Source organism: Amphibalanus amphitrite, unplaced genomic scaffold (genome assembly GCF_019059575.1).
Source record: "Amphibalanus amphitrite isolate SeventyFive unplaced genomic scaffold, NRLGWU_Aamphi_draft 001561F_arrow, whole genome shotgun sequence".
Classification (NCBI taxonomy): domain Eukaryota; kingdom Metazoa; phylum Arthropoda; class Thecostraca; order Balanomorpha; family Balanidae; genus Amphibalanus; species Amphibalanus amphitrite.
The window spans coordinates 93,337-116,861 of NW_024883054.1; the positions used below are offsets into that span (position 1 = coordinate 93,337).

At 49.3% G+C, this 23,525-nt stretch overlaps 1 protein-coding gene and 1 long non-coding RNA gene across 13 annotated transcripts in view; one reads left to right on the forward strand and one right to left on the reverse strand.

Moving 5' to 3' along the window:
- LOC122373847 (proton channel OtopLc-like) overlaps positions 1 to 23,525 on the forward strand; it is a 69,477-nt gene that overhangs the window by 43,105 nt on the left and 2,847 nt on the right. For 3 of the 12 annotated variants that reach the window (XM_043352229.1, XM_043352223.1, XM_043352224.1), the window contains 10 exons: positions 14,988 to 15,102; positions 15,260 to 15,382; positions 15,649 to 15,741; positions 17,807 to 17,966; positions 18,305 to 18,465; positions 19,073 to 19,238; positions 19,678 to 19,932; positions 21,367 to 21,596; positions 22,084 to 22,277; positions 22,634 to 22,814. In XM_043352229.1, the coding sequence (XP_043208164.1) occupies positions 14,988 to 15,102; positions 15,260 to 15,382; positions 15,649 to 15,741; positions 17,807 to 17,966; positions 18,305 to 18,465; positions 19,073 to 19,238; positions 19,678 to 19,932; positions 21,367 to 21,596; positions 22,084 to 22,277; positions 22,634 to 22,814 (1,678 nt within the window). The remainder of the gene's footprint in view (positions 1 to 14,987; positions 15,103 to 15,259; positions 15,383 to 15,648; positions 15,742 to 17,806; positions 17,967 to 18,304; positions 18,466 to 19,072; positions 19,239 to 19,677; positions 19,933 to 21,366; positions 21,597 to 22,083; positions 22,278 to 22,633; positions 22,815 to 23,525) is intronic. The other 9 variants (XM_043352226.1, XM_043352230.1, XM_043352232.1 and 6 more) reach the window with 3 other exon arrangements.
- On the reverse strand, positions 929 to 4,572 carry LOC122373850. The gene is made up of 2 exons (XR_006255119.1): positions 4,100 to 4,572; positions 929 to 1,624 (listed from the first exon to the last, which is right to left on the reverse strand). It is a non-coding gene; the product is annotated as an uncharacterized LOC122373850 (long non-coding RNA).

The window sequence follows — 23,525 nt, forward strand, 5'->3', positions numbered from 1 at the left end:
AAGTAAATGTTTCCAGAAGAAACATCTCGGTGGAGGGTGAGGGCTGTTTTCAACCCACTCACCAATCCTTTCCTTATTAACTTATAGCTTACCGAAAAATGCAACACAATGGTGGCCGTCACGAGATGTAGCGAAAAGTGCCTCAGCCACACCGGCTTTGAGTAAACTTTAACCCTCGCCGGCCGAGGGGGGGGGGCGGGTGCCGCCCCCCCATAGGGTTTTTTCGCGATAGCTCCGAACACGCTGGCGATAGAGAGCTGAAACTTGGCATACCTGACCTTTGATCCAAGCCGCATCTTTTGACACCAACCGCATTTTTGGGTCAGGTCAGGTCACTGACCTATGACGTCATAAGTGAACCTCTGCACGGTCTTCAGATGTCGCAACTTCGCAACGCCCTCACTGCCAGAGGAGATGTCACAGGGAAATGAAACTTGCAGGATCTAGTATCCATTATGAGTCCCACAACTTGTATATCTCGGATTTTTCCTAAAGGTCATATGAGGTCAGGTCATTTTCGTGACCTCACCATTATAAGTCAATGGGGAAAAATGAAAACTGCTATTCTGGCGCCGGGAACGATCTCCAACTATCTCAAGCACACAGAATCGTGATTTGATGCACTCCTTGCAAACTTAGATGCGTCACTTTTGCAATGTTGACCTTGCGTGACGTCATTTATGACGTCATCAAGGTCAAATTAGTTTTTCGTCAATAACTCTTGATCAAATTGAGCTAGCGAGTCGGGGAAGGCACCAATGGACTCAGGAAGGCCTGCCGAATCGAATGATATGCGACATGACCTCTTTCGACCAACGTCGTGACCTGGGGGTGCTGACCTGGCCTTGACCTGAGGTCAACACCCCATGTGGTAGATACGCTAAAATTACAGGCCGATTCCTCTGGTTAGCAACTTGAAATTCCAACGTCAACTTCTCTGCCGGTTTATTACTTTACAGGCAGCGGTAACACGGCGACAGATGGATCCAGACTGACTAGAAAGGATAAAAACAAAACGAAATCGGCTCGGTGAAAAATGGAAGCATTACATCACTAACAAAAAGTGATGGATTCAGGACAGGGGCGGGCAAATAGAGGAATGTTTTACTGGGTGAGGAAAGGTAGGGTACATCAACACGGGTCACGGGTGAAGGTAAAAAAGGTAAGAGGCTACTAATCACAACACACTCCCCACTCGAAATCGAGCGCACGACCGATTTCGAAAAACAAACAGAACGATGAATACGACAAAAGGCACAGCACTCTGCGATAGTTCGCGGCGACGTAACTCGTCCCGATCACTGCACCGGTACGACTCAGTCCGACTCAGTCCGCCGCCTCCAGCAGGAACAGGCGGCTGACAGGGCGGCGAGTGCTCCGCCCGCGCAGGCTGATGACGGCGGCCCTCACGTGGCCGTCCGGCCCCGCCAGCAGCCGCGTCACTCGCGCCACAGGCCACCGGCCGCGCGGCCTCTCACTGTGGACTAGCACCACGTCTCCCACGCGCGGTGTACGGCTAGGTCGTCCACGGGGCGAGACGCTCCAGCAGCGGAGAGCGTTGCGGTACTCATCACACCACCGCCGGATCAGATGGTCGCAGACCCGCTTTTGGTGACGCCAGGCCCTGCTGATGGAACACTCTTTCAATGTTGGGCACAAGACACCGTCTATGCTCGTCACGCCGAACAGCAGGTGGGCGGGGGTAAGGAGATCTTCACCATCGCCCTGGGTGAGGGGGCGCAGGTTTATGAAAAAAGCGAGCTCATACATCGTGGCAGACAACTCCTCAAACGTCAGGTGGCACTGATGTAGGGTGATGCGAAGAGCCTTCTTTGTCACGCCCACCAAACGCTCCCAGTACCCTCCCCACCAGGGGGCAGCCTCAGGGATGAACTTCCACGTTACCGACCGGGGTAGGTGGCCAAGCAAGGCCCGGAACGTCCGAGCGTTGTCGCTGTACACCAGAGCTGGCGTCCCTCGGATGGCGCAGAACCGTCTCAGCGCCAGGATCACGTCAGCGGTGGCCTGTGAGCGAACAAGCTCTAAGTGCACCGCACGGGAAGTGGCACATGTTATCAAAAGCACCCACACTTTCGCCTGGCTCTGATCAACGTACAGTGGGCCGAAAAAATCGACACCGACTTTGGCAAATGGACGGCTCGGCTGTGTTCTGAAGTTGGGCAGTGCTCCCACAACACAACTCTGTACATCAGGTCGGCGCCGATCAACACGTCCACCGGCCCACCCTCAAAATCATCAGCAAGCAGAAGATGCGGTGTAAATACGGCAGTAGGCGGTCGGGCGGGGGTCAGTTGGGAACAGAGACGATCAGTCTTCCACAGATCGAAGACGTGAGGCTCCCCACCGTGACGGCTCCGCAGAGACAGCCTCACCTTCTCATACATCCTCGGCTCCTCGAGCCGCTCCTGGAAGCCCAGGCAGGCGAACACACCTCTCCCCACCGTGGGCAGACCGAGTAGCTCCGCTGCAGATGTCCTCACGTACGACGAGTCCGAGCCGCCGTCGAGAAGAACGCGAAGCTGGCATGTACCCCGCGGTCCAGACGCCTCCACCAGAGCTGTCTGCATGTAACACAAGTTTTCGCATGCAGCAGGTCGGTCAGACGGAGCAGCCTCCAGCAGGCAAGCATCAGGTGAGCAGTGAGCGACAGCACACGGCGTCATATGCACGTCGGGCATAGCACAAGCGGTATTCACCCTAGCGGTAGTGCTGGATGATGGCACTAGCGGCTGTGGTGAGACTGGCGTTGGTAAGACTGGCTGTGGCACATCAACAGCGCAAGCAGCGGTGACATTCATGGCCTGGCGGGGAACAGCGGGCGACCAACCTGGACGTTGAGGTTGCTGACCAACTGGCGGTGACGGTGGCAGATCTGGTAGGTAGCTCCCCTCGCGGCAGGGAGGCAGTTGCTGAGGACGGCTGTCCGCTCGGTGTGCGGGCGGCCGTCGGTCACGGGTACCAGCTCCGGGCTGGCGTCCTGGCTCACTGTGGAGGCTGGTGTGGTGTCGCTCTCCACACACACGGCAGTTGGAGCTGCGGCAGTCACGAGCAAAGTGCGGCCCCAGGCACTGATAGCACAAACCAGCCCTCCTCACTACAAGCCATCTATCATCAACAGACATTCTCTGATAGTCAAGACACTTGCTCAGGCCATGTTTATCCTTTTGGCAAGCCACGCAGGTCCATGCAGCACTGGCAGGGGTTGTTCGGTTCCGACTCACCGCCAGCATACTCACTGAGTGCAGTGGGCTCCGTTCCGGAGGGACAGGATGCCTGGCGCCGATGTTGGCTTCCTCCCTCATGTCCATCTCCTTGCGAAGAAACCCGAGGAAGTCCTCCAACCCTGGATCCGGCTGGTGCTGGCGCGCCCATTCGAGCCTCCACGACTCTGGCAGCTTTCCCTTGGCTATGGGAAGAAGCAGGCTCGACAGGTTAGCACAGCTTACTCCCATCGCGGTCAGTGTCCTCACATGTGACATCAGATGGTCTATGAAGGATCTCATGGCAGATAGGTCGTCACTGACACTGGGCATGTTCAACAACTTTTTCATGATCTCCTCCCTCACTCTCTCGATTTTACAGAATCGGTCTTTCAATGCCTCCACAGCTGACTGGTAGCAAGCATCAGACACTGGTATACCTTTAACACATTGCAGTGCTAAACCAGAGAGGTGGCTCTTTAGTATGCTGAACTTCTGTACATTCACATACCTTGAATTGGTGTGCACAGCAACCTCAAACAGGTCCCAGAATTCCGACCACTGTAACAGATCTCCAGAAAATACTGGAATCTTTACATCAGATGCCCTCAGGTCAGTAGAGTCAGACTGAGCTGGGGCTGGTTGAGCAGACACATTCTCAATCCTTGACAGATGACGTTTTGCCTTGAAAACCTCCTCCCTGATGCCATCTAAATGTGAACTCTCGTCAAACACTCCCTTGACAGTCAGAACATCCTGCAAAGAAACCATCTTCTGCTCTAGCTGCTCCAAAACATGAATTTTGTACGCCAAGTCATCTTGATCGACTACTCCTGCCCTGTAGTCTTTCAAGTCACGGGTCAGCTTTGTGGCCTTACCTCTAAGCAGAGTTCTGTCCTTCACCAACACCTCCACTTCCTCACTCATCTTGTCAGGCATCTTGATGTCAAATCACAGCGCAAATCTTCAAAGCATCGCAATCAGCAAAGAACAAAGAAACAAATGACTGAAAAAACAGTCATCCGGCCGCGGAGGACTATGTGGTAGATACGCTAAAATTACAGGCCGATTCCTCTGGTTAGCAACTTGAAATTCCAACGTCAACTTCTCTGCCGGTTTATTACTTTACAGGCAGCGGTAACACGGCGACAGATGGATCCAGACTGACTAGAAAGGATAAAAACAAAACGAAATCGGCTCGGTGAAAAATGGAAGCATTACATCACTAACAAAAAGTGATGGATTCAGGACAGGGGCGGGCAAATAGAGGAATGTTTTACTGGGTGAGGAAAGGTAGGGTACATCAACACGGGTCACGGGTGAAGGTAAAAAAGGTAAGAGGCTACTAATCACAACACCCCAAGTTGACCTGACCCGGACAAAAAGTATATCATTCGACGCGCCTGAGCGAGGCGAACACGATGCTGCCAAAATCGGCGCTCTGCGGCCGTTTTTTGCGAAGTTATTCACCAAAAACTGAACCGTACCTTGGGGCACTTGACCTGACCTCAGAGGTCACCGGTTGACCTAGGACCTTAAAATCGGGTACCAATCTCTGCGTCTCGTAACGGCGCACACGCTCGTTTTTTCCGCGACGCGCTAGCTCCACCAGGGGCGAAACGGCGAGGGGGGGGGGGTCGTACCCGCCCCCCCCCCCCTCGGCCGGCGCGTATGTAGAAAACCAATAGGTCCGGCGAGGGTTAAGCATTGGAATTCGGGCCAGTGATCCTGAAGCGATATCTTTTTTTGGTCGTGCATAAGCTGGGATGACGTCGTCCAAGTTAATTGCGAAGAAACTGTTTTAGTTTCAGAACATTTATGAGGCTAGTCGCGCCAAATAGTATACGTTTGTTGCAAAATGTCAAATAGTGATACCACAGAGTTGACGTGCTATCCAGATGATGGAATTTATTTGACACAAGAAGTCAACAAGTGGCATCGTTAGTCATCCTGCATACCTATAAATCGATTCGTCACCTTGGTTCGAGCTCAATAGTTCTTTTCGCGGTTGATCGGTTTCGTTTTCTTTCCTTTTTTTTGGGGGGGGGGGGGGCGGGGGCAGTTAATGAGCCAGTAACCACCCTCCCCAGTCCCCTAAACAACAATTGTTGACAAATACTGTGATGGCCTAAAAAATGCCCTCAATTGTGTCACGTAGGGGAGAATGAGGTAAGTTGAGCCGTTTTTTTCGTAAGCTACAGGCTACCTTACTGATCATTTTTCTGCGTTTACGGGTTGGACGGACTTTTGGACGGACTTTTGGTCATTTGCGCATGTAATGGTGGCCAGAAATGTTTCATACCGCTTATTTTTGTACTGAAAGGCTGCGTCAAAAATCATCTTGCACGTTGCTCATCTTACCCCATGGGCGGGGTAAGTTGAGACACGTCGTGGGGAAAGTTGAGCATGGATAGAAAAAGCGAACCTCTTCTTTTCCCGGGCGCGGCGAAGAGTGGGCTCTTTTATTTACTCCATGGGATACATACTTATGGCAACGTTTTTTCCTCCATCAAAAAGTAACTGTTTAAAGCCTTCCAATAACTCGTCAAGTTTTCTATCAAGGAAGAAATCATATTATCCTTCAGATAATCTGCAAATCACTTACAACTTGTGTAATCAACAAAGAAAAAACTATTTCCTACCATTTTTATTCAGCAGAAACAAGCGCAGCTCAGTTTGGTTTTCGACAGCGGAGACAACAATGGCTTATCCGGCTCATCTTACCCAAGGTGAAAATGGCTCATCTTACCCCACCCGTGGTCATTTTCGATTAATGGCTGACACCTGCTAAGGAAAATAACCATGCACCGCAGATAACAACCATCTCATTTTAAAGGCAAAACATGTCTTAGTTATTAGGGGTGATACCACATGTTACCGGGGCTGAGCGCGAGAACGTTGCCGTCTCACGTGAAAGACGTGAAAGCAGGGGTGGAGAAATATGCCGAGTTGGGGTTGCACGGGCGCAGCAAATCCCCCGCCGCCCTAGCGGTGACCTTGACCTCCGCTGTCTGGTGCGGCTTCAAAGCCAAGCCGGCGCAGCCGGCGTGGAATTGGTGAGACTCGTGCTACCCCAACTCGGCACATTTGTCCACCCCTGCGTGAAAGACGTGAACATCGTAAGCAAACGGCACATGGAAGCTCAAGTCAATTAGCGCCATAGGAGCTGAGAAACATGGGGTGGCTAAACTTGCCCCTTGGCTCATCTTACCTAACTCTCCCCTATTTGGGGCTCTCAACTTTGATTTGTTAAAGTTTTTTGTCTGTTCATTATAAAAGCTGTCAAATTTGCCGTATCATTAAACTTTTATTGAGTTTGTATTTCACACATATCTAAAATGAACAATTTTGTCACTGGCTTCTTTTATGAATGGAATTGGATGGTCGCATGAATGAACGAATGAATAGCTCCATTTGAGCATCAGCTGAAATCAATCCTAAAATTTAATCTACCAGTCTGCAACGAAAAGGTTTAAAAATCAGTGCAAGTTAGGTGCAGTTTCTAATCTATGCCGTTTTTTATTAAGTGTCTCATAGCTCCTTAATCTTGAGCCGCTTCTCTTACGATTCATTTTATGTGGTGCTTACATTGTTCAAGAAGCTATAGTATTTGAGCTCGTTGGTCTTAAAAACTGCTATCGAAGTAAATTAAAGTGTTTCGGGCTTCGGCACTTAAAAACCAATCGATATTTAACCCTCACCCACTTAGGCATTTCTTTTCAGCGTCTTACATGTAGCGGAGGGGCGTAGAAACCCTCAGCCATTCGGCCCTTGATAAAAATAGCCAGAGCTTCGCTGAAAAATAAAAAAAAAGAGCGAGCTGCTCGTGACGAGAGAAATCCGCGTTAGGCGGCACGGGCGGACATCGATAGCAGCGCCTCTATCGGTCACTAGGGAAAGCTGGGCTGTAGGCGACGAAATACCGGCTGAGTTGTCACAAGTTAAATTGGTTTATAGACATCCGTCTTGTGAAAAAGTTGAACTTTTGCCTTCAATATTTCTACAGGCAATTTTAGAAGTGCCTTCACATAGATTACAAAACCGTTTAAATTATTTTATTCACTTCAAGCCTTCCCTATTATTCTTGATGATGCGGGAACTATTTCTAATTAGTGTTTCTAGCTTAGTAAAAGAACATATTGTGTAAACGATGAAAAAAGCATAAATGGAAGATTTTAAATGCAATTTTCTGTAACAAATAATGGTAAATTCTCTACACATCAAGGAAAAGGTGCATGCTAACTGATAATTTAAAGTTCTTGGGGCCAGTTGGTTTCTTCTTTTCTTACGTCGCCCCAATGGCCGCGAATACACTTGTGATAACGCCTATCGGATGATTTGAGGGTCCTGGTCATCGCTGACGAGAGAAAGCCAATTATTTTTATGTCCCGGTCAATGCTGAGATCCTAGGTTACTGGATGCTCCCAACGCATCATTTTTAGAGTTATGACATCGAAATACACACCAAACGATAGAGAATTGATCAAGAATCACGATAGTGAAAGTTTCAAGTCGATACCTCTTACCGTTTTGCCGCAATCGGCGCGGAAATCTGAAAAAGTTAGATTTTTCCGAAAATTTGACCTTTGACCGGTCATAAGTAGGTCAAATGTTGACCTAGGACCAAAAAATATACCACCAATCGCGAGATCTCGTTGAGAGCAATCCGTTGGTCTTTTCCGCTAAGCTCTACGATGCTCCATTTTCAAACGCCAGGGGGGGTCGCACCAACCCCCCCCCCCCTGCATGGGCGAAGGTGGCAAAACACCGTTTACGGGCGAGGGTTAAAGGTAATTTGGTTCAAAGATTTAAAATTCTCAGACAAGATGGACAAATAATAAGGGCTATTCAATTTTCTGGAAAGTTGTAAAATTGATTAACTCCAGGGCACCAAAGAATCGTCGCAATCCTTCGCTTTGCCGCGATTTATTGGTGAAAAACAGGGGGCGCGGTCTACTTACATCTACTTATATGTGTGGTGAGGGCTAATATTCATTTTATCTGTGTTGATGAATATGCAACAATTTCTACATGAACTGAGACCAGTCCATAAGAGTATGTTTTTCTCACGGACAATGACAATATTGGAGAAAAATAAGTGTATAGGTTTAACATCGATGAGAACTATATGCGGCACCGTCTCGGTCTGGCCAGCCGGGTTGCCGATAAAATACACAAATGTTTATAAGCTTCCATGATGCGCTTAAAAGACTGCTAAAAAGATTTAAAAAATAAAGATAACTACTTCATCGATTTTAGCGAAAGAAAACATGTATGCCTAATTACTTTTTTTTTCCAAAGTTTTATTCACAAAATGTTCACACACTGAGAAAGCATCAGCAACACTATTAAAAAAAATGATGACGTATAATGAGAATACCCGCCCGTCTGGGCGGGCCGGGACGACACTTTCAGGCCATTGCCGCCCCAGCCCCAGGGAGAGCTAATAAGAGACACCTCCCTGGCCGGGGAGAGGTGTAGGATACCGTCCCCCCCCCCCCGGCGCTCCAGACGGGCCGCCCGCCCCCGCCCGCGCTGCCCTGCTTAATAATGGCGTATGGATATAAAAACGCATAGGCAAACATTCGCAGGGGCAGCGCCCCTATCACGCCGACCGCCCGAGCGGGACGCCATCGCGCAGTCCGGCGCCCCGGCCGAGCGGCCGGCGGACCGACCCTGCATGCAGCGTGCTAGGGCCGCCGTGCAGGGCCGGTCACGGGTTAGCCCGGATGGGTTAGGGGCGGGGGCAGCACAATGCACAGTCCATCACCAATGCCGATCAGTCAGCTGCGGATGGTCCGGGAGCACATTTGTGCTCACACGGAGGCTGACGTACGTACACCATAACCATACACATACAGCGACGTACACAGATACATAACAATCCACGTTCGGAGCTGCTACTAGTGGCGGTGCTCCATCTCCACAGTGTTACGGAAAGACAGTCCGAGAGGGGCCCACTTTCTATCGTGCTCATTGTTCTTATTATTAATTTTGGCATTATACTTCTCACTGTCCTTGTCTGCTTTCAGGATTGCAATTAAAGCCGAAATTGATGGTACTCTTTTTGAACAAATGATGTGCACTGCAGCACTTACACAGTGATTTGCCAATGCATCATCCGTTATTCCCAAAATTACCTTTTGTAATGCGATTTTATCAGCTAGAAAACCAAGTTGCTTGCCTCTAAACCACGCTTTCAACTCATTCCATAGGTCTTTGGCTCTCGGACAGAACCAGACTCTGTGTTGAATGTCATCTAGTTGCCCACAATATTCACATTCATCTGAGTTCCTGATGTTCATCATTTTTAACAAGCTGTTTGTCGCTAGTATACGAGTAATTATTTTATATTTCGTACTTCTGTACTGCATTGGAGTTTCTTTTAATGTTAAATAAATTTCACTCCAATTTAAGGCAGGGAACTCGCTTTCCCATTTCGCCTCCCATTTGTTGTTTTGGCATTCAGTTTTCTTTCTTACTAGGACATTGTACGCATTAATGACTCGAGTTTCTGGGCTTAAAATAAAGCCAATGATAGGATCAACAATTGGCTGTTCCACCTTGTGCCTGTCCTGTGATGTAACCCAATGATTGGGAAGACTACTAATTAAAGCAGAAAAGTCAAGAAAATTTGCCCCTACACGATAAGTCTGGTTAAACTCATCAAAAGTCATCAACATGCTGTTAGACTTCAAAAGATCATTTATAGTCCTTATGCCACTTTCGTACCATCTCCTAACCCAAGTGCACTTAAACTTTGTGAAGTCGGAAAAGAAGATATTACTTCGAGTAATGTCATCATCTTCCATTCGGTAACTATCTCGGAGATCTGCTAGAGCCAGCATTACTTCTTTCCAGAACTGATTTCGAAGTCCATTTGTTTTCTTCCTAATCGCTTCTGCTCCTAAACCCCAGATAAATCCTATTTTTCGCATTTCTTTTTCTACAATTTCGCCCCAAACATTGGGATTTATTATTGCTCTCTTAATCCAGCTAATCTTTAATGCCGATATATAAGAGTCCAGGTCAACCATGCCAGCACCCCCCTTCAAAGTACTTTTGACCGTTGTTAACCGGTTTATCTTATCATTCTTTCCATTCCACAGAAAGCCAAATAGCATTTTCTTAAGACTCTTCAGCACAGCTGTTGTAGGTCTGGGAATTGACAGAAACAGATAACTGACTTTTGAAAGCAGGAGAGTTTTTATAATTGTAACCCTACCTTGTAACGATATATTGCGGTATTTCCATCTTCCTATTTCTCTTGCGACGTCATTGATTTTGTCATCATATGCTTTTATAACCTTGCAGAGATCATTTTCAAATGTTACTCCTAGAGTTTTAACTGATTGACACCAATCTAATGAAACTTTCCTTTGTATGCCTAATTACTTATTTCTTGCCACTGACTGAGGCACTTTTTTGTGCGAAACGTCTGGTTTTATTCGTATTGTTATTGTATTGTCATTCCCTGTGAGAAAAAAGGATAACTCTTCAGTTAGTAACCGTAACAGCGAAACGGCTCAATGTAACACAATTCACTGTGTATACGAAACCTATAATTGTCCCTAAGAATAATCCTATTTACAACTTTTAAAAAGATACAGCCTATACAGCTTGGGCATACATTTTTTTTTTCTTGCCACTGACTGAGGCACTTTTTTGTGCGAAACGTCTGGTTTTATTCGTATTGTTATTGTATTGTCATTCCCTGTGAGAAAAAAGGATAACTCTTCAGTTAGTAACCGTAACAGCGAAACGGCTCAATGTAACACAATTCACTGTGTATACGAAACCTATAATTGTCCCTAAGAATAATCCTATTTACAACTTTTAAAAAGATACAGCCTATACAGCTTGGGCATACATTTTTTCTGCATTAAGATAATATTCATTTATCTCCACAGAATATGGTAAATTAGTGCTGCTGAAGTTCGCTTTCGAAGCGTCTCCTCCAGGCATTCCACAGCTCTCGTGCCATTTTGGATCACGGAACATGGCTGGGCGCAGGACAGGCCGTCTGCGAGCTTGGACGGACCACGTGACCACCTCCTCCCCTCCCCCTCACTCCCGTCCCCTTCCCCAGCAGGGCGTCCGATCTAACCGCGCCCCAGGCAGTCGGCTCGGTCCGACCCTCCCCTGGTCGAGCCACGGCCCGGTGCCGCCTGAGTTTGTGCCGGGTGCAAAACTGGAGCAGTAACTAGCGCCGGAACTAGTAGTCAGCACGACCATCGTCAGATGGCAGGAGTAAATGGAATAAGCGGTTCCAGGTTTCAGAAGGAATGGGGCAGGAAAAGCGCTGAAAACAATGTTTTGCTGATATAGCCATTAAAAGTTCACTGAATTAGGAGAGCAGCACATCATTTTAAAGCCCTTCAGATGGTGGTTTTAATAAGCACACAATAATTTCCCAATTCGCCTCCAACGGTGTCACAGGCAAAGAATACGCTGAAATACTAGTGTGTACAGAAGCAACTGCGGGTCCCTGTACAACAGGAGCTGGCAAGGCTCCTGCATTGGTGTATCCGTCATGAGTGACACACCGGGGTAATGTGTCACGTCAGGGCAGAGCTGTGTTCTATGCCGGGTCTGGATTCGGGTCTTGATCGGCATCGGTGGGCACGGCCGCCCTGGCCGGACTGCCGGCGTCGCTTATGCTCGAAGGATTGGATAAACGGCGCTTGATTTATATGAGTAGGTACTCCGGCTAATGTCTCTACTCATGTCTCACTTCGTCACACTGTCAGGGTGGCCACCCTGTCACTCCCAGACATGTTATGTTTTCTTTCGACCCGCTATTCTAAGTTAAAGGGACCCTCCCACCTTAACATTAGTTTTGAGTTGAGATAGCCAAATTGGTGGCCATGGCCTGAAAATACCGGTTTGGGCATTCACAACATCGAAAAATGCTTTAATTCGGAGATATGGAATTTCAAACTTGCAGTTTTCGGATTCTAAGGGGCTAATGCATTGGTATGCCCCCTTAGAATTTGTGACGTCAGCGGAGATCTAACGATTTTTAAATCTTTTACTAAAACGTTTGGCAGCACGCGGTGGTATATGCTGCTTTGCGCGCAACAAATGCCGCACTTTCAAATAAAGTCGCTAGGAACAGCGGAGATCCCAAAAAGTAAACAAAAGTAAAAGTCTAATATCTTGAAAACCGGTGAATATTTTTCGATGAAATTTGGTAGATATTCATTTTTGCTCTTTCTGAACCGAGCGACATCACTTTCATGCCAATTCATTAACTTTTTTGAAGGTGGGAGGGTCCCTTTAAACCTGGCGTCGATTCTGTTGCCCCAGCATCTGACATCAACGTATCTGAATAATGACATTGGTGACGCCTATGCTCGTCAAAGCCACCCCCAAACTTGGGCCGATGACTGTCGGGTATCCTCCATATTCTGTCCTTGTGCATACTGCATTGCCAGCCCCTGCTGTACGTATATCGTGAATTTTCGATTCTCACGAAGTTGCCGTTTCGCCGTTGGAATTGGTTGGAATAAAGTTGCGCGGCAGCATATTGGGGGTGCGAGCCACCGTCAAAAACTAACGTAAATTGTCAACAGCAATGCAAAGAGGTGTGTTATTGCTCAGAGTTTGCTTTTTGAAGAATTAACAAGTGATACGGTACGTTAAGAAGGCAGCTGTATTCTTAAAACGGATTGTTTCGAGGCAACTGCCCGGAATCATTCAGTATTTTCTGAGCTCTGCTTGAGTTATTTTCTATACCATCGACACAGACCACCGTGGCAGACGCACCGATGCTGCACTGAAACTTTCCGCCCCGAAAACATGGGATAGCTCACCCCGATCGTGTGCAATAAGACCACGCACTTATAACTTCCCACCGCCCAGCCGGCCGCCCGGCAGATGTCGTGGCGCGCGGTGCCGATAAGGCGCTGCCGCCGGCGCGCGGCGTCGAGTTCTCGCCCTTATTGACACAGGCCGGTCGGCGGGCGTAACATGGTCCTATTTAAGCCGTTTGAGGAGCCCCTAACAGTTAATACTTTTCAGAAAAAAGGGCATCATTGGTCTCAGAAAAGAATACCGCACCACATGAGCCATGAGCCCATATACTTTTTCCAAAATTCGTTTTTTTTTTAACAACCCTAGTGGCTATGTGCGCACGTTAAACTTTGGACTCTAAATTCTGCCATAGAACTGGAATTGCGCGATCGGAGGGTAGAGGGCAGGGTCACCGCAACAAGCTTCGCTTAGCGGTGGCTCTGTCCTTGTGAGTCCTTCCTATCAGAGGGTTCGGACTAATTTTTTTTTTAACATTAGGTCACCGATGTGAAAACTTTGAGATATACGAATTGTTCATACTGATTTCCTCATGCAAAAGCTCGAGTTTCAAACTTCTGGGATAAAACTGTAGGAATGACAGAGTCACAAAGTTTTTTGGAGGCATGGCTACTTTACCTGGTGACCTGACCTTAGGTGACCTGGTGTCAAAATTTTCACACATGATGCGAAATTGAGGTATCATAAGCCATACCAAGTTTCGCGGCGGTGCGCGCCGCGGTTTTCTTTACACGCGCAAAAAAAAACTGGCGGGTGTGGCCAGAAACACCCCCTCCCCCCCCCCCCCCCCCCACTTGGGCGAAGGCTGATCCTGAAATATAATATTTGGTCTTCGCGGCCCTCCATGTGGTCCCCAGAAACTTCAGAATCGTGGTTACGCGCCTGGCTATGACATAATCCACTCCCCGGCATATGAGCATTGCTTTCATACGTCGCTTACATGATTTCGTGGCGTAGTTTTGTGTTTTCATGGGCTTTCTATGACTTCACAGGTGACGTTAAGGTGATCCATAAGGGCCGTCACTGTGTGTCGTTAATAACTCAATGGTGGCAATGGCAATAGTGTCCCAAATTTAATTACCTATACCGTACCATGTCATGGCATCATATCGTATTGCCTCCGAAGTAGTAAATCGCATGGCTCACCCAAATGAAATTAAAGGGACTATCCCACCCTATCCCACCTTTAACATGGGGTTTGAGTTGAGATAGCCAAGTTTGCGGCGAGGTTCAGAAACCACTATCTATCTAGGTTGCAACCCCCGCGGCCTCTTGGTGTTGAATAAATTCGTTCCCTTCATTTGAAAATGGGCCTTGTACAAGGCCCTATCTTCAACATGGAGCGACCGTTAGTGTGACGTCACCTCGTTTAGTCATTCTGATTTAAATGGGTTTGTTCGTTGAAAAATCGCTTAAAACTTGGTCTGAACTTTGTTGTGGTGCCTACAGAGTAAAAAGAATCAGCTTTATGACAGTAATGTGGCCTGGGGAAGGAGGTAATTTTGGGCTGTGACGTCACATATTTGAAAGTTTGTGTTTGGAATATGGGAAGCCCAAGATGTTTAATGAAAAGTAAATGCCAGAACCGTGTTCCTGGTCATCCAATCTATAAAGTCGGGCACAATTTAACTGGTTTTAACAACATTTTAGAAGGTGGAATAGTCCCTTTAAGTGATAGTGAATGCGAGATAGATTCACATAATTAATAATCGCAGATGCTCTTAAAGGTAGTGTGCCAGCTTTCTTGGACCATATGGAGTTAATGACCCGGATAAGGAGAACCGGATTTTTAGAACTTATCCATACCTTCAAAACTTATGGAAACGTCTTAAATTCTTCAAATTTTGACTCGTGGTCGACAACGCCTGTCGCACACCCTGTGTGCTTAATAACTGGTGGATCACTTATTGTAACCACTTTCCTTCAGCGACTAACGGTTTTTACCTATTGCAGGACGGCGTGTTTCCGGATTCTCTCGTTAGTTTACGCCAAACTTCTGGTGGTGGTCTGCATCGCGTTTCTTATATCCGAGATCATCACCGACAGTGTGCCACTCTATTTCTACGAGGTAAGCCGAAAACACCATGCCTATGCACATGGGCCTATAAATGTCAAGGGCTCCATTCAACACAGGTATGTCACAGAAGTCGAAAATGACGATTAAGCTGGTCAGTGATCAGTGCTTGGACCCAACTGACCGGTGTCTGTCTGTGTGTCATCGGCAGGCGTTCTTCACCTACCTGTACGGCGTCAGCATCCTGTTCCTGCTGTACGTTCTCGTCTACCTGCTGCACGAGAGCAGTACCAAAGTCGGGAAGCAGCAGGAGGGCTCCGGCTGCTGCGGGAAGGTGAGCGTCTCACCGAAACACGGCACAGTTAGTACGGACAGCGATACCTTTCCAGAGTATCGACACTCTGTACCTATATACAGCGGTATCTGGGCACACACGGTGGTAACTGGCGCTCCGGCACAGAGGGTAGGGTCACACGATATTCAGTGTAACTGCACCCGACGTAAACGCTTTACATTTTGAGGTTTCAACGGCGACATCCGATATAGACGGCGGTGTGTTTTCGGTGCGAGCCGGCCCTAACATCGCACGCGCCGCTGCAGGGATCCTCGTGCTGTGGCCGCGCCTCGCGACGCCGCGGGCTCCGCAGTGGCTCCTACCAGGTTAACCCGAGTGGTGACCCCGGCTCTGCCAAGGTACTTACAGAGTGAATACTGCATACCTGCCAGCCAGCCTGCCGTGACCGCCGCTGTCCAATGTGCCAACTAACACACCACCCCGTGCTGCAGATGCACGGAACCGCCCATTAACGTGTCCTGATTGATAGAGGGATGGAGGCTACCGTCAGCGACTCGGTCTGCTGACACTTGCCTGGATTATCATTAAGCGTCCTAATTCCTAACAATGCGATAAGTCATTTAACCCTCGCCGGCCGAGGGGGGGGGGGGGGCGGGTGCCGCCCCCCCATAGGGTTTTTTCGCGATAGCTCCGAACACGCTGGCGATAGAGAGCTGAAACTTGGCATACCTGACCTTTGATCCAAGCCGGATCTTTTGACACCAACCGCATTTTTGGGTCAGGTCAGGTCACTGACCTATGACGTCATAAGTGAACCTCTGCACGGTCTTCAGATGTCGCAACTTCGCAACGCCCTCACTGCCAGAGGAGATGTCACAGGGAAATGAAACTTGCAGGATTTAGTATCCATTATGAGTCCCACAACTTGTATATCTCGGATTTTTCCTAAAGGTCATATGAGGTCAGGTCATTTTTGTGACCTCACCATTATAAGTCAATGGGGAAAAATTCAAACTGCTATTCTGGCGCCGGGAACGATCTCCAACTATCTCAAGCACACAGAATCGTGATTTGATGCACTCCTTGCAAGGTTAGATGCGTCACTTTTGCAATGTTGACCTTGCGTGACGTCATTTATGACGTCATCAAGGTCAAATTAGTTTTTCGTCAATAACTCTTGATCAAATTGAGCTAGCGAGTCGGGAAAGGCACCAATGGACTCAGGAAGGCCTGCCGAATCGAATGATATGCGACATGACCTCTTTCGACCAACTTCGTGACCTGGGGGTGCTGACCTGACCTTGACCTGAGGTCAACACCCCAAGTTGACCTGACCCGGACAAAAAGTATATCATTCGACGCGCCTGAGCGAGACGAACACGATGCTGCCAAAATCGGCGCTCTGCGGCCGTTTTTTGCGAAGTTATTCACCAAAAACTGAACCGTACCCTGGGGCACTTGACCTGACCTCAGAGGTCACCGGTTGACCTAGGACCTTAAAATCGGGTACCAATCTCTGCGTCTCGTAACGGCGCACACGCTCGTTTTTTCCGCGACGCGCTAGCTCCACCAGGGGCGAAACGGCGAGGGGGGGGGGTCGTACCCGCCCCCCCCCCCCTCGGCCGGCGCGTATGTAGAAAACCAATAGGTCCGGCGAGGGTTAACCTGATGCATATCATGCGAGTAATTAATCAGTCGCATCTCTCGGAAAACTCTGGTGTCGTATGACCGTATGTATCATAATCCAAGGCTCCTGGCTCGAATGTCTGCACAAACATGTCTGTTTGTTCGTGTCGAATGTCTGTACATGATCTGCACTGTTTGCTGGAGGGTCTTGTTTGTTCACCTTTGTCTGGTCACACTGGTCGGTACATACTAACGCCGGGTCGAAACGGGCCAACCATGTGCTGACAACATGGTATTCACTCTACAGGGGAAGTAGAGAGTCGCAAACGCGCAGTTTCACGGGGATGAGCGAGGGGATTTAAAACAGGATCTCGGTGGTGGTCGCCGTCTGTCAAAAGGCTCAGCACCAACGAGGCAACGTCGATCATTCAGCATGACCGTTTAAGTACCTAGCAAGCAACAGTTGCCTTTCATCTCAGCGTCGTGCTGTGCCACCCGAAGCCACTTCACAAAGCTTCTTATGAGCTTCTCTCAAACTTTCTTCCTATCCTGTTAAGCTTTTTAGCTAATAAGTTAAATTATCTGGTGATAATGTTATTTTTACTTATTATTTATATGACATATCCTGCTTGCATTTATTTGTCCGGCTGAAATGATTTCGCATCACACGAGCCTGGTCACTCCAGGGCAATAGTGCCAGAGCTGGAACGCTTCTCTCCTTCCCCCCCCCCCCCCCCTCTCCGACCATCGCCGTATAACAGTAGTGACCACTGACCGCCTTCACCCCTTTGCGCGGCGCTGTGCCTGAGTGCTGAACGCTGCTCGCCTCACACACAGAAGGCCAAACCGCCCGCCGATGTGAACCTGAACGACGGCGCCGGCGGCGGCGGCGGCGGCTCGCCCGAGCGACTCACGCGCGAATGTCGACCGTACAAGACCAAGACGAGCGACAACGAGCACAGCCATGGCGGATTCTTCCTGCGGATCGGCGCCATTGGTGAGTCAAAGAGTGTTCTGTGGTGCGAGTGGGACCCGTTTACAAGGTTGTGTTTGTCAACTGTTGCGCATTAGTGGAACATTGGAGTTAGGACACGCGTATGCGTATAAGTTTCGATGTTCCGAGTGGAATCCCAGTTTATTTTTTATTCGTGAATCACTTCAATTTAACCTTATGAAATAGTTGTGTTTGTTGCGACAGATCGAGCAAGTATTTTATTTGCAGTCCGTTCTGCTTCCAGTGTCTACGTTCCAGTTGATTGTCCTGAATTAACGTGATTGTTTTGTCCCTGCCAACTGGTAGTCCCCCAATGACGTCTTTCGGCCGACCTCCGGCAGCGTTCGGGCTCGGAACCATGGTGTACAACGGCCTGGAGCTGGGAACCTTCTTCGAGATCCCCGAGGACTCTGAGTGCTGGCAGATCCTGATGGCCGTCAACCCCTGCCTACAGGCCACATTCACATTCATGCAGATGTACTTCATTTTCATGAACTCTCGGGTAGGTATTGCCGAACGGGTACTGAATTTCGTGTCTGGAAACGATTTATTGTTACATAAGTTCGAGGAAGAATCAAATCAATCTTGTCCAAATTCACCAAGGCTTTGCATAACCAATTATTTTCAGTGAAGTATGAGATCTAAAACGTCATCCCTCCCTCAGCACGACCAGGACCTACCCCAGTAGGGCCCGGGTTCACTGCTGCTGCCAGCTTCCGTCAAACTTTGACGTAGTCCCCGCATCGACGGGCACCCTGTCGATGTGCGGGAGTGTGTGAAATTTGACGAGCTCGGCTTCATTTAGCCGTCTAACTATATCCGCGAGCGCCCCATCGTCAATTCTGTGGGATTTCTGTTAGTTGGAGACATTTTAGCAGCTCAGCTGTCATGTTATAATCGACAGGCTACCATATTGACTACGTGTGTCTGTTATTATTTGTTTGCTTATTTGTGTTGTGTATGTGGTCTTCCTATTTGTGTGGTGTGTGGCGGTGTTTGTCTGTTTGTTTGTTTGTTTGTTTGTTTGTTTGTTTGTTTGTTTGTTTGTTTGTTTGTTTGTTGGCGGAAGTACATTCGCGGCGTCTGAATTCCCTTCCCTTCGCCCGCAGCTCAACATCCACAAGTTCAAGGTGGTGGCTCGCTGCGGCCTGATGCACGTCGTGGCCACCAACGTGTGTGTCTGGCTGCGCACGGTGGTACGCGAGAGTCTGCGGGTCTACACGGACCACAGCCGCGCTACGGGCGGCCGACGCACCGAGGACTTCCTCATACTCGGTGAGAGGACGGCGGCGCGAGGTCCTGACGCGTCCGGGGCACGACGATTTCGCACGTTCTGTATGCCATGACTTTACCCGGGAGGAGTGAAGAGGGGGCAGGTATGCCTACAGATGAGTCGGAGGTGATCTGGTGCCCGTTTTGGCCTTAGTGGTGCTGTGGCTTGTATCTGGGACTGCGGCGTCCTCTATGCTTCTGTCGAACCGGGGAAGTGTTTTGTGAAGCTTGTGGGCGCTCTAACCATCTCTGACTAACCTGGGATGTGTTGTGTGTAGCTATCGGGCGCCTCCTACTAACTCGGACTAACAGACCCGGCTAGCCAATTCTAACTGACCTTAGAGGTGTTGTCTGGTGTGTGGCTGTTGTGTGGGTGTCGGGCTGTCCATGTCGCCCGCCGTGGCCCCTATAACAGAGCGGTCCGCCGCCGGGCGCCCCACAGACCCGGTCCGCCGGCTGGGCCGCAGGCTGCTCCAGTACTCCGACTACGACTCCGACTCCGACTCGGCTGACTACGGCTCGGGTGTGCTGGTCAACGACTCGGCTCTGGACGCGCTGCTGGGCGCTGGCTCTGTGGCCAGCGTCAGCCCCACCGAGGCACAGGACGGCACCACCATGTCACCGATTGAGCTCGTGCAGAGCGTGTGGAGCCGTCCGACGCAGCCGCCGCTGACCGACGTACTGGGCACAACCGACGGTCCGTGCCTCGCCACACTCCCGTCTCCGCCCCCGCACCGACCCTGCTTGTCGATACACTGCTGCCCAATGGCCCTGTAGAAACTGTCGGATTAATCGATTGACTGCGTCTCAATCACTCCAGCCTTCGATGTTTTATTTTTTTTTCAGATTGTTTCCAGCGGCATGGTGATCCGGCTTGATGTTTTCTTCGCTTCGTGATTGAATTTTGTTTTGTTACCAACGTTGTGCATGTTTTGATCGACGATTTTCCTTATTTTATGTATTTCTGTCTTCACGCAAGTGTTTACATGGAAATTTCTTTGAACGGTCTTACATTGAACCGCTCGTCTAGGATATGCATGTTAACTTTTCTATGGTGTGTTTCGTACATCAGGTTCTTTTGAGTTATGGTTCTTTTAATTGTAAAAATGATATTTCAATTTGTCTTCACCATCTTCCCACACCTTTTTAAAATGCGAGGCTCTAATGAAGCGGAAGACGTAAAAACTAGTATTTAATTTCGTTCACTATCCTTTGAATAATGAAGCTGATCGTAAGTGGATTCGGTTTTAGTTATGTTGCTTACACAATACACATAGGTAGTTGTGACATCGCTTTGTTCCACTAGCATTTCACTGTTAATTACGGAGCGAGCGAAGCGAGCGGAGTCTTACGTAGAATAACGGAAATTTCTGAGTATGAGCGGCCGGCCGGCCGGCCGGCCGGCCGTGCGGACGCTTTTGCGAGGCTTATATCTCAGCAACCACTTGACCGATTTACACGCGGTAATTTTTATAGGGTAGCTTCATTCCTTCTACCAAGTATTGGACTATTCCCGATGCATGTGGGTGACCCCTTATGCACGTGCCACGTGCAAAACGAAGAGGTGTCAGTTTTGCAATTGTTGCAATATTTCGGTAACTACTTGGCCGATTGCGCTGAAAGTTGGCATGTAGGTAGGCACCCACTAGGCACTGCATATCCATGTGCCAGAGTTGGGGTGCTGCTGCACGTGCGCACGTGCAGGGGTCGTTTCCAGATCTCGAGAACGGCTGGACCGATTGCGCTCAAATTTGGTACACAGTTAGGGACCGGTTAGTAGGGTGCCGTGCAAAAGCCAGTCGGGACCCATTTTGCACGTGCGCACGTGCAGGGTGCCGCTCCCAGATCTCGAGAACGGCTGGGCCGATTGTGCTCAAATTTGGCACATCGCTAGAAACCGGTCAGTAGGGTGCCGTGCACAAGTCAGTTGGAGGTACCCCCTCGAAATTTCGCACGTGCAAGGCTCACCCTCTCGCTCGCTCCGTTAGTCGCCCCAAAAGGCGCTATACTGGTAATTAAAGTTGCTACAGTAATTAGTAATGGGTCCTTTACCGGTGTACCTACGATAATGATTTGTTGCTTGATTTGCCGTCCCGAGGTAACATTCTAACGTTGTCGTTTATCCCGGCAGGTGATCCCGTGGCGGCCGCTGACAACTTCACCTGCGGCCGGGTCAACATCATGGGCGCGATCGTGCGCGACGCCTCGCCCTACCTGTTCCCGCTGATGATCGAATACTCTCTGATCGGCGCGGCGGTGCTGTACATCATGTGGCAGAACATCGGCAGGTGCCCGCGCTACCTGGAGGAGGACGACATCCCCGACCATGTCAGCGTCACCAGCCGAAAGGCGCACACCAAGGTGGGGAGGAGCGCTGCCCTATGATCGGTTTACATCTCCCATATTGACGATACTGGCATCCGCAGCCTTGTAACTTTGCCAGTTGCCACCGTGCATTGCCGGCATCAATCAGCGAGCATCATGTCGATGACATACATCAGACTCCTTCTATCCATTAGCATATAAGTAGTTACACAACTCCACTAGCCATCAGCCAGACAATACCGACATCTACCAGTCACCATCATAGACAGTCCGACACCTAGCGGGGAGTCTGGAACACGAACTGCGTCCGGCACGGAACAACGAACAACACATCAATACTTTCGAAACATGCGACTAGATTATATCTCGATTCGTGCTATCTACCTCGCTGAAGTTTAATTTGTTCATTTGTTCGTGTTTTTATTCTGTAATTACGGGCCGATTTCTGAATCTAAGATGATCAAGCCCTCAACCGTCTTTCTCCCAGATTTGATAGTGATCTGTGTTGATCTCCGTTCCTCAGGTGGACTGTATCGGCGCCTCGAAGGGCCTGTTCTGCGGCCTCCTGGTGCTGGTGGCGGCCATAATCTGCCTGGTCCTCTACTTTGTGCTGATCGAGAGAGAGGAGTACGAGAAGATGGCCATCTTCCTGGCTGACACAAGCCACGCCGGCATCCTGTTCCTCATGCTGCTGGCCACGCTGGTCGGATTCATCAGGTCAGTGAGGCGAGATTCAGATGCCGGCTGAGGGTACTCAGAGTCGTATGTCTCGGAACACCGGAGCTCGGCTCTGCCCGTGTAGCCAGTCCGTCTGAATGTCGTTTGGTCGCAGGGCAAACACAATGCACTCGGCACTGCTCAGAATTCGCTAATGATCTCCGTCTGTCCCTCTCTCCATTCCTCCTTCTCTGCCTTAGTTCCTGCCCTGTTCCGTCTTACAATTTCTTTATTTCTGCTCGCTAATGATATATCAGCTTCTTTCATCTAATTAATTCTTCGTTGCCTCTGCGCCGTCTCACCATCCTTTTTCTTTCTTTTTTAAAATATCTAACTCAATATCTTTCCTCCCACAGAAACCGTAAGCTGAAGTTTGCGCAGGACAAGCCGGACGAGCTGGACGCCATCCTGCAGCGTGTCTCCGGGTTCGGCCTGTTCCTGTACTCGGTGTTCTGCGTCATCTCGGCGGCTCTCTCACCACTGCCGCATGTACCGAACCTGCTGGTACTGATCACGTCGTCACTGGTCATACTGCAGGTCAGTCGGTCATACTGCAGGTCATAATGCAGTTCAGTTGGTCATACATCAGGTCATGCTGCAGGTCAATTAGTCAGACACCAGATCAGTTGGTTAACTGTAGGTCGTTCAGTTGATGCAGATCAGGTGCCCAATGGTCATTTTTTTTTTTTGCTTTAGATAAGCCGATCAGGATTAGCCGAAATCCGTGTAGATATGCCTGCCGTTGCAAATTCATGACATTGGTCGATGAATCAGACAATGGTATAGCGAGTGCCGGCCACCGGCTTCCGTCACCACACATACACCTAATCACCGCCTCCCCTCCTATTCCTCACCCTCCCTCTACCTCTCTCTCCCCACCAGCACCTCCAAAATCACCCACCTCCTCTCCCCCCTCCTCGATTCTTCGCACCACCATCGACCGTCTATTAGCGCCGTCATTGGGTCTCCGCTCTGCGCGCCGCGTACCGTGTCTGATTGAGACTGCCCGCCCGCCGCCCCGACCGCACAGCTGCGCGCAGTTGCGTGGCGCCAGTGGAGCTTGTCGAGAGGGATGATTGCGCCCATGTCTCTTGAGAAAGTCGATAGGAGACAGTGGGATAGGTGGTAATGATAGCAGTGTCATTTTGTTTCATTGTTCGGCACCGATTCGGTTGTGTCATTCGTCCATCGATGAGAATGTACAATGTGTTTGGATTTTACAACATAAACTCGGAGTTTGATTTCATG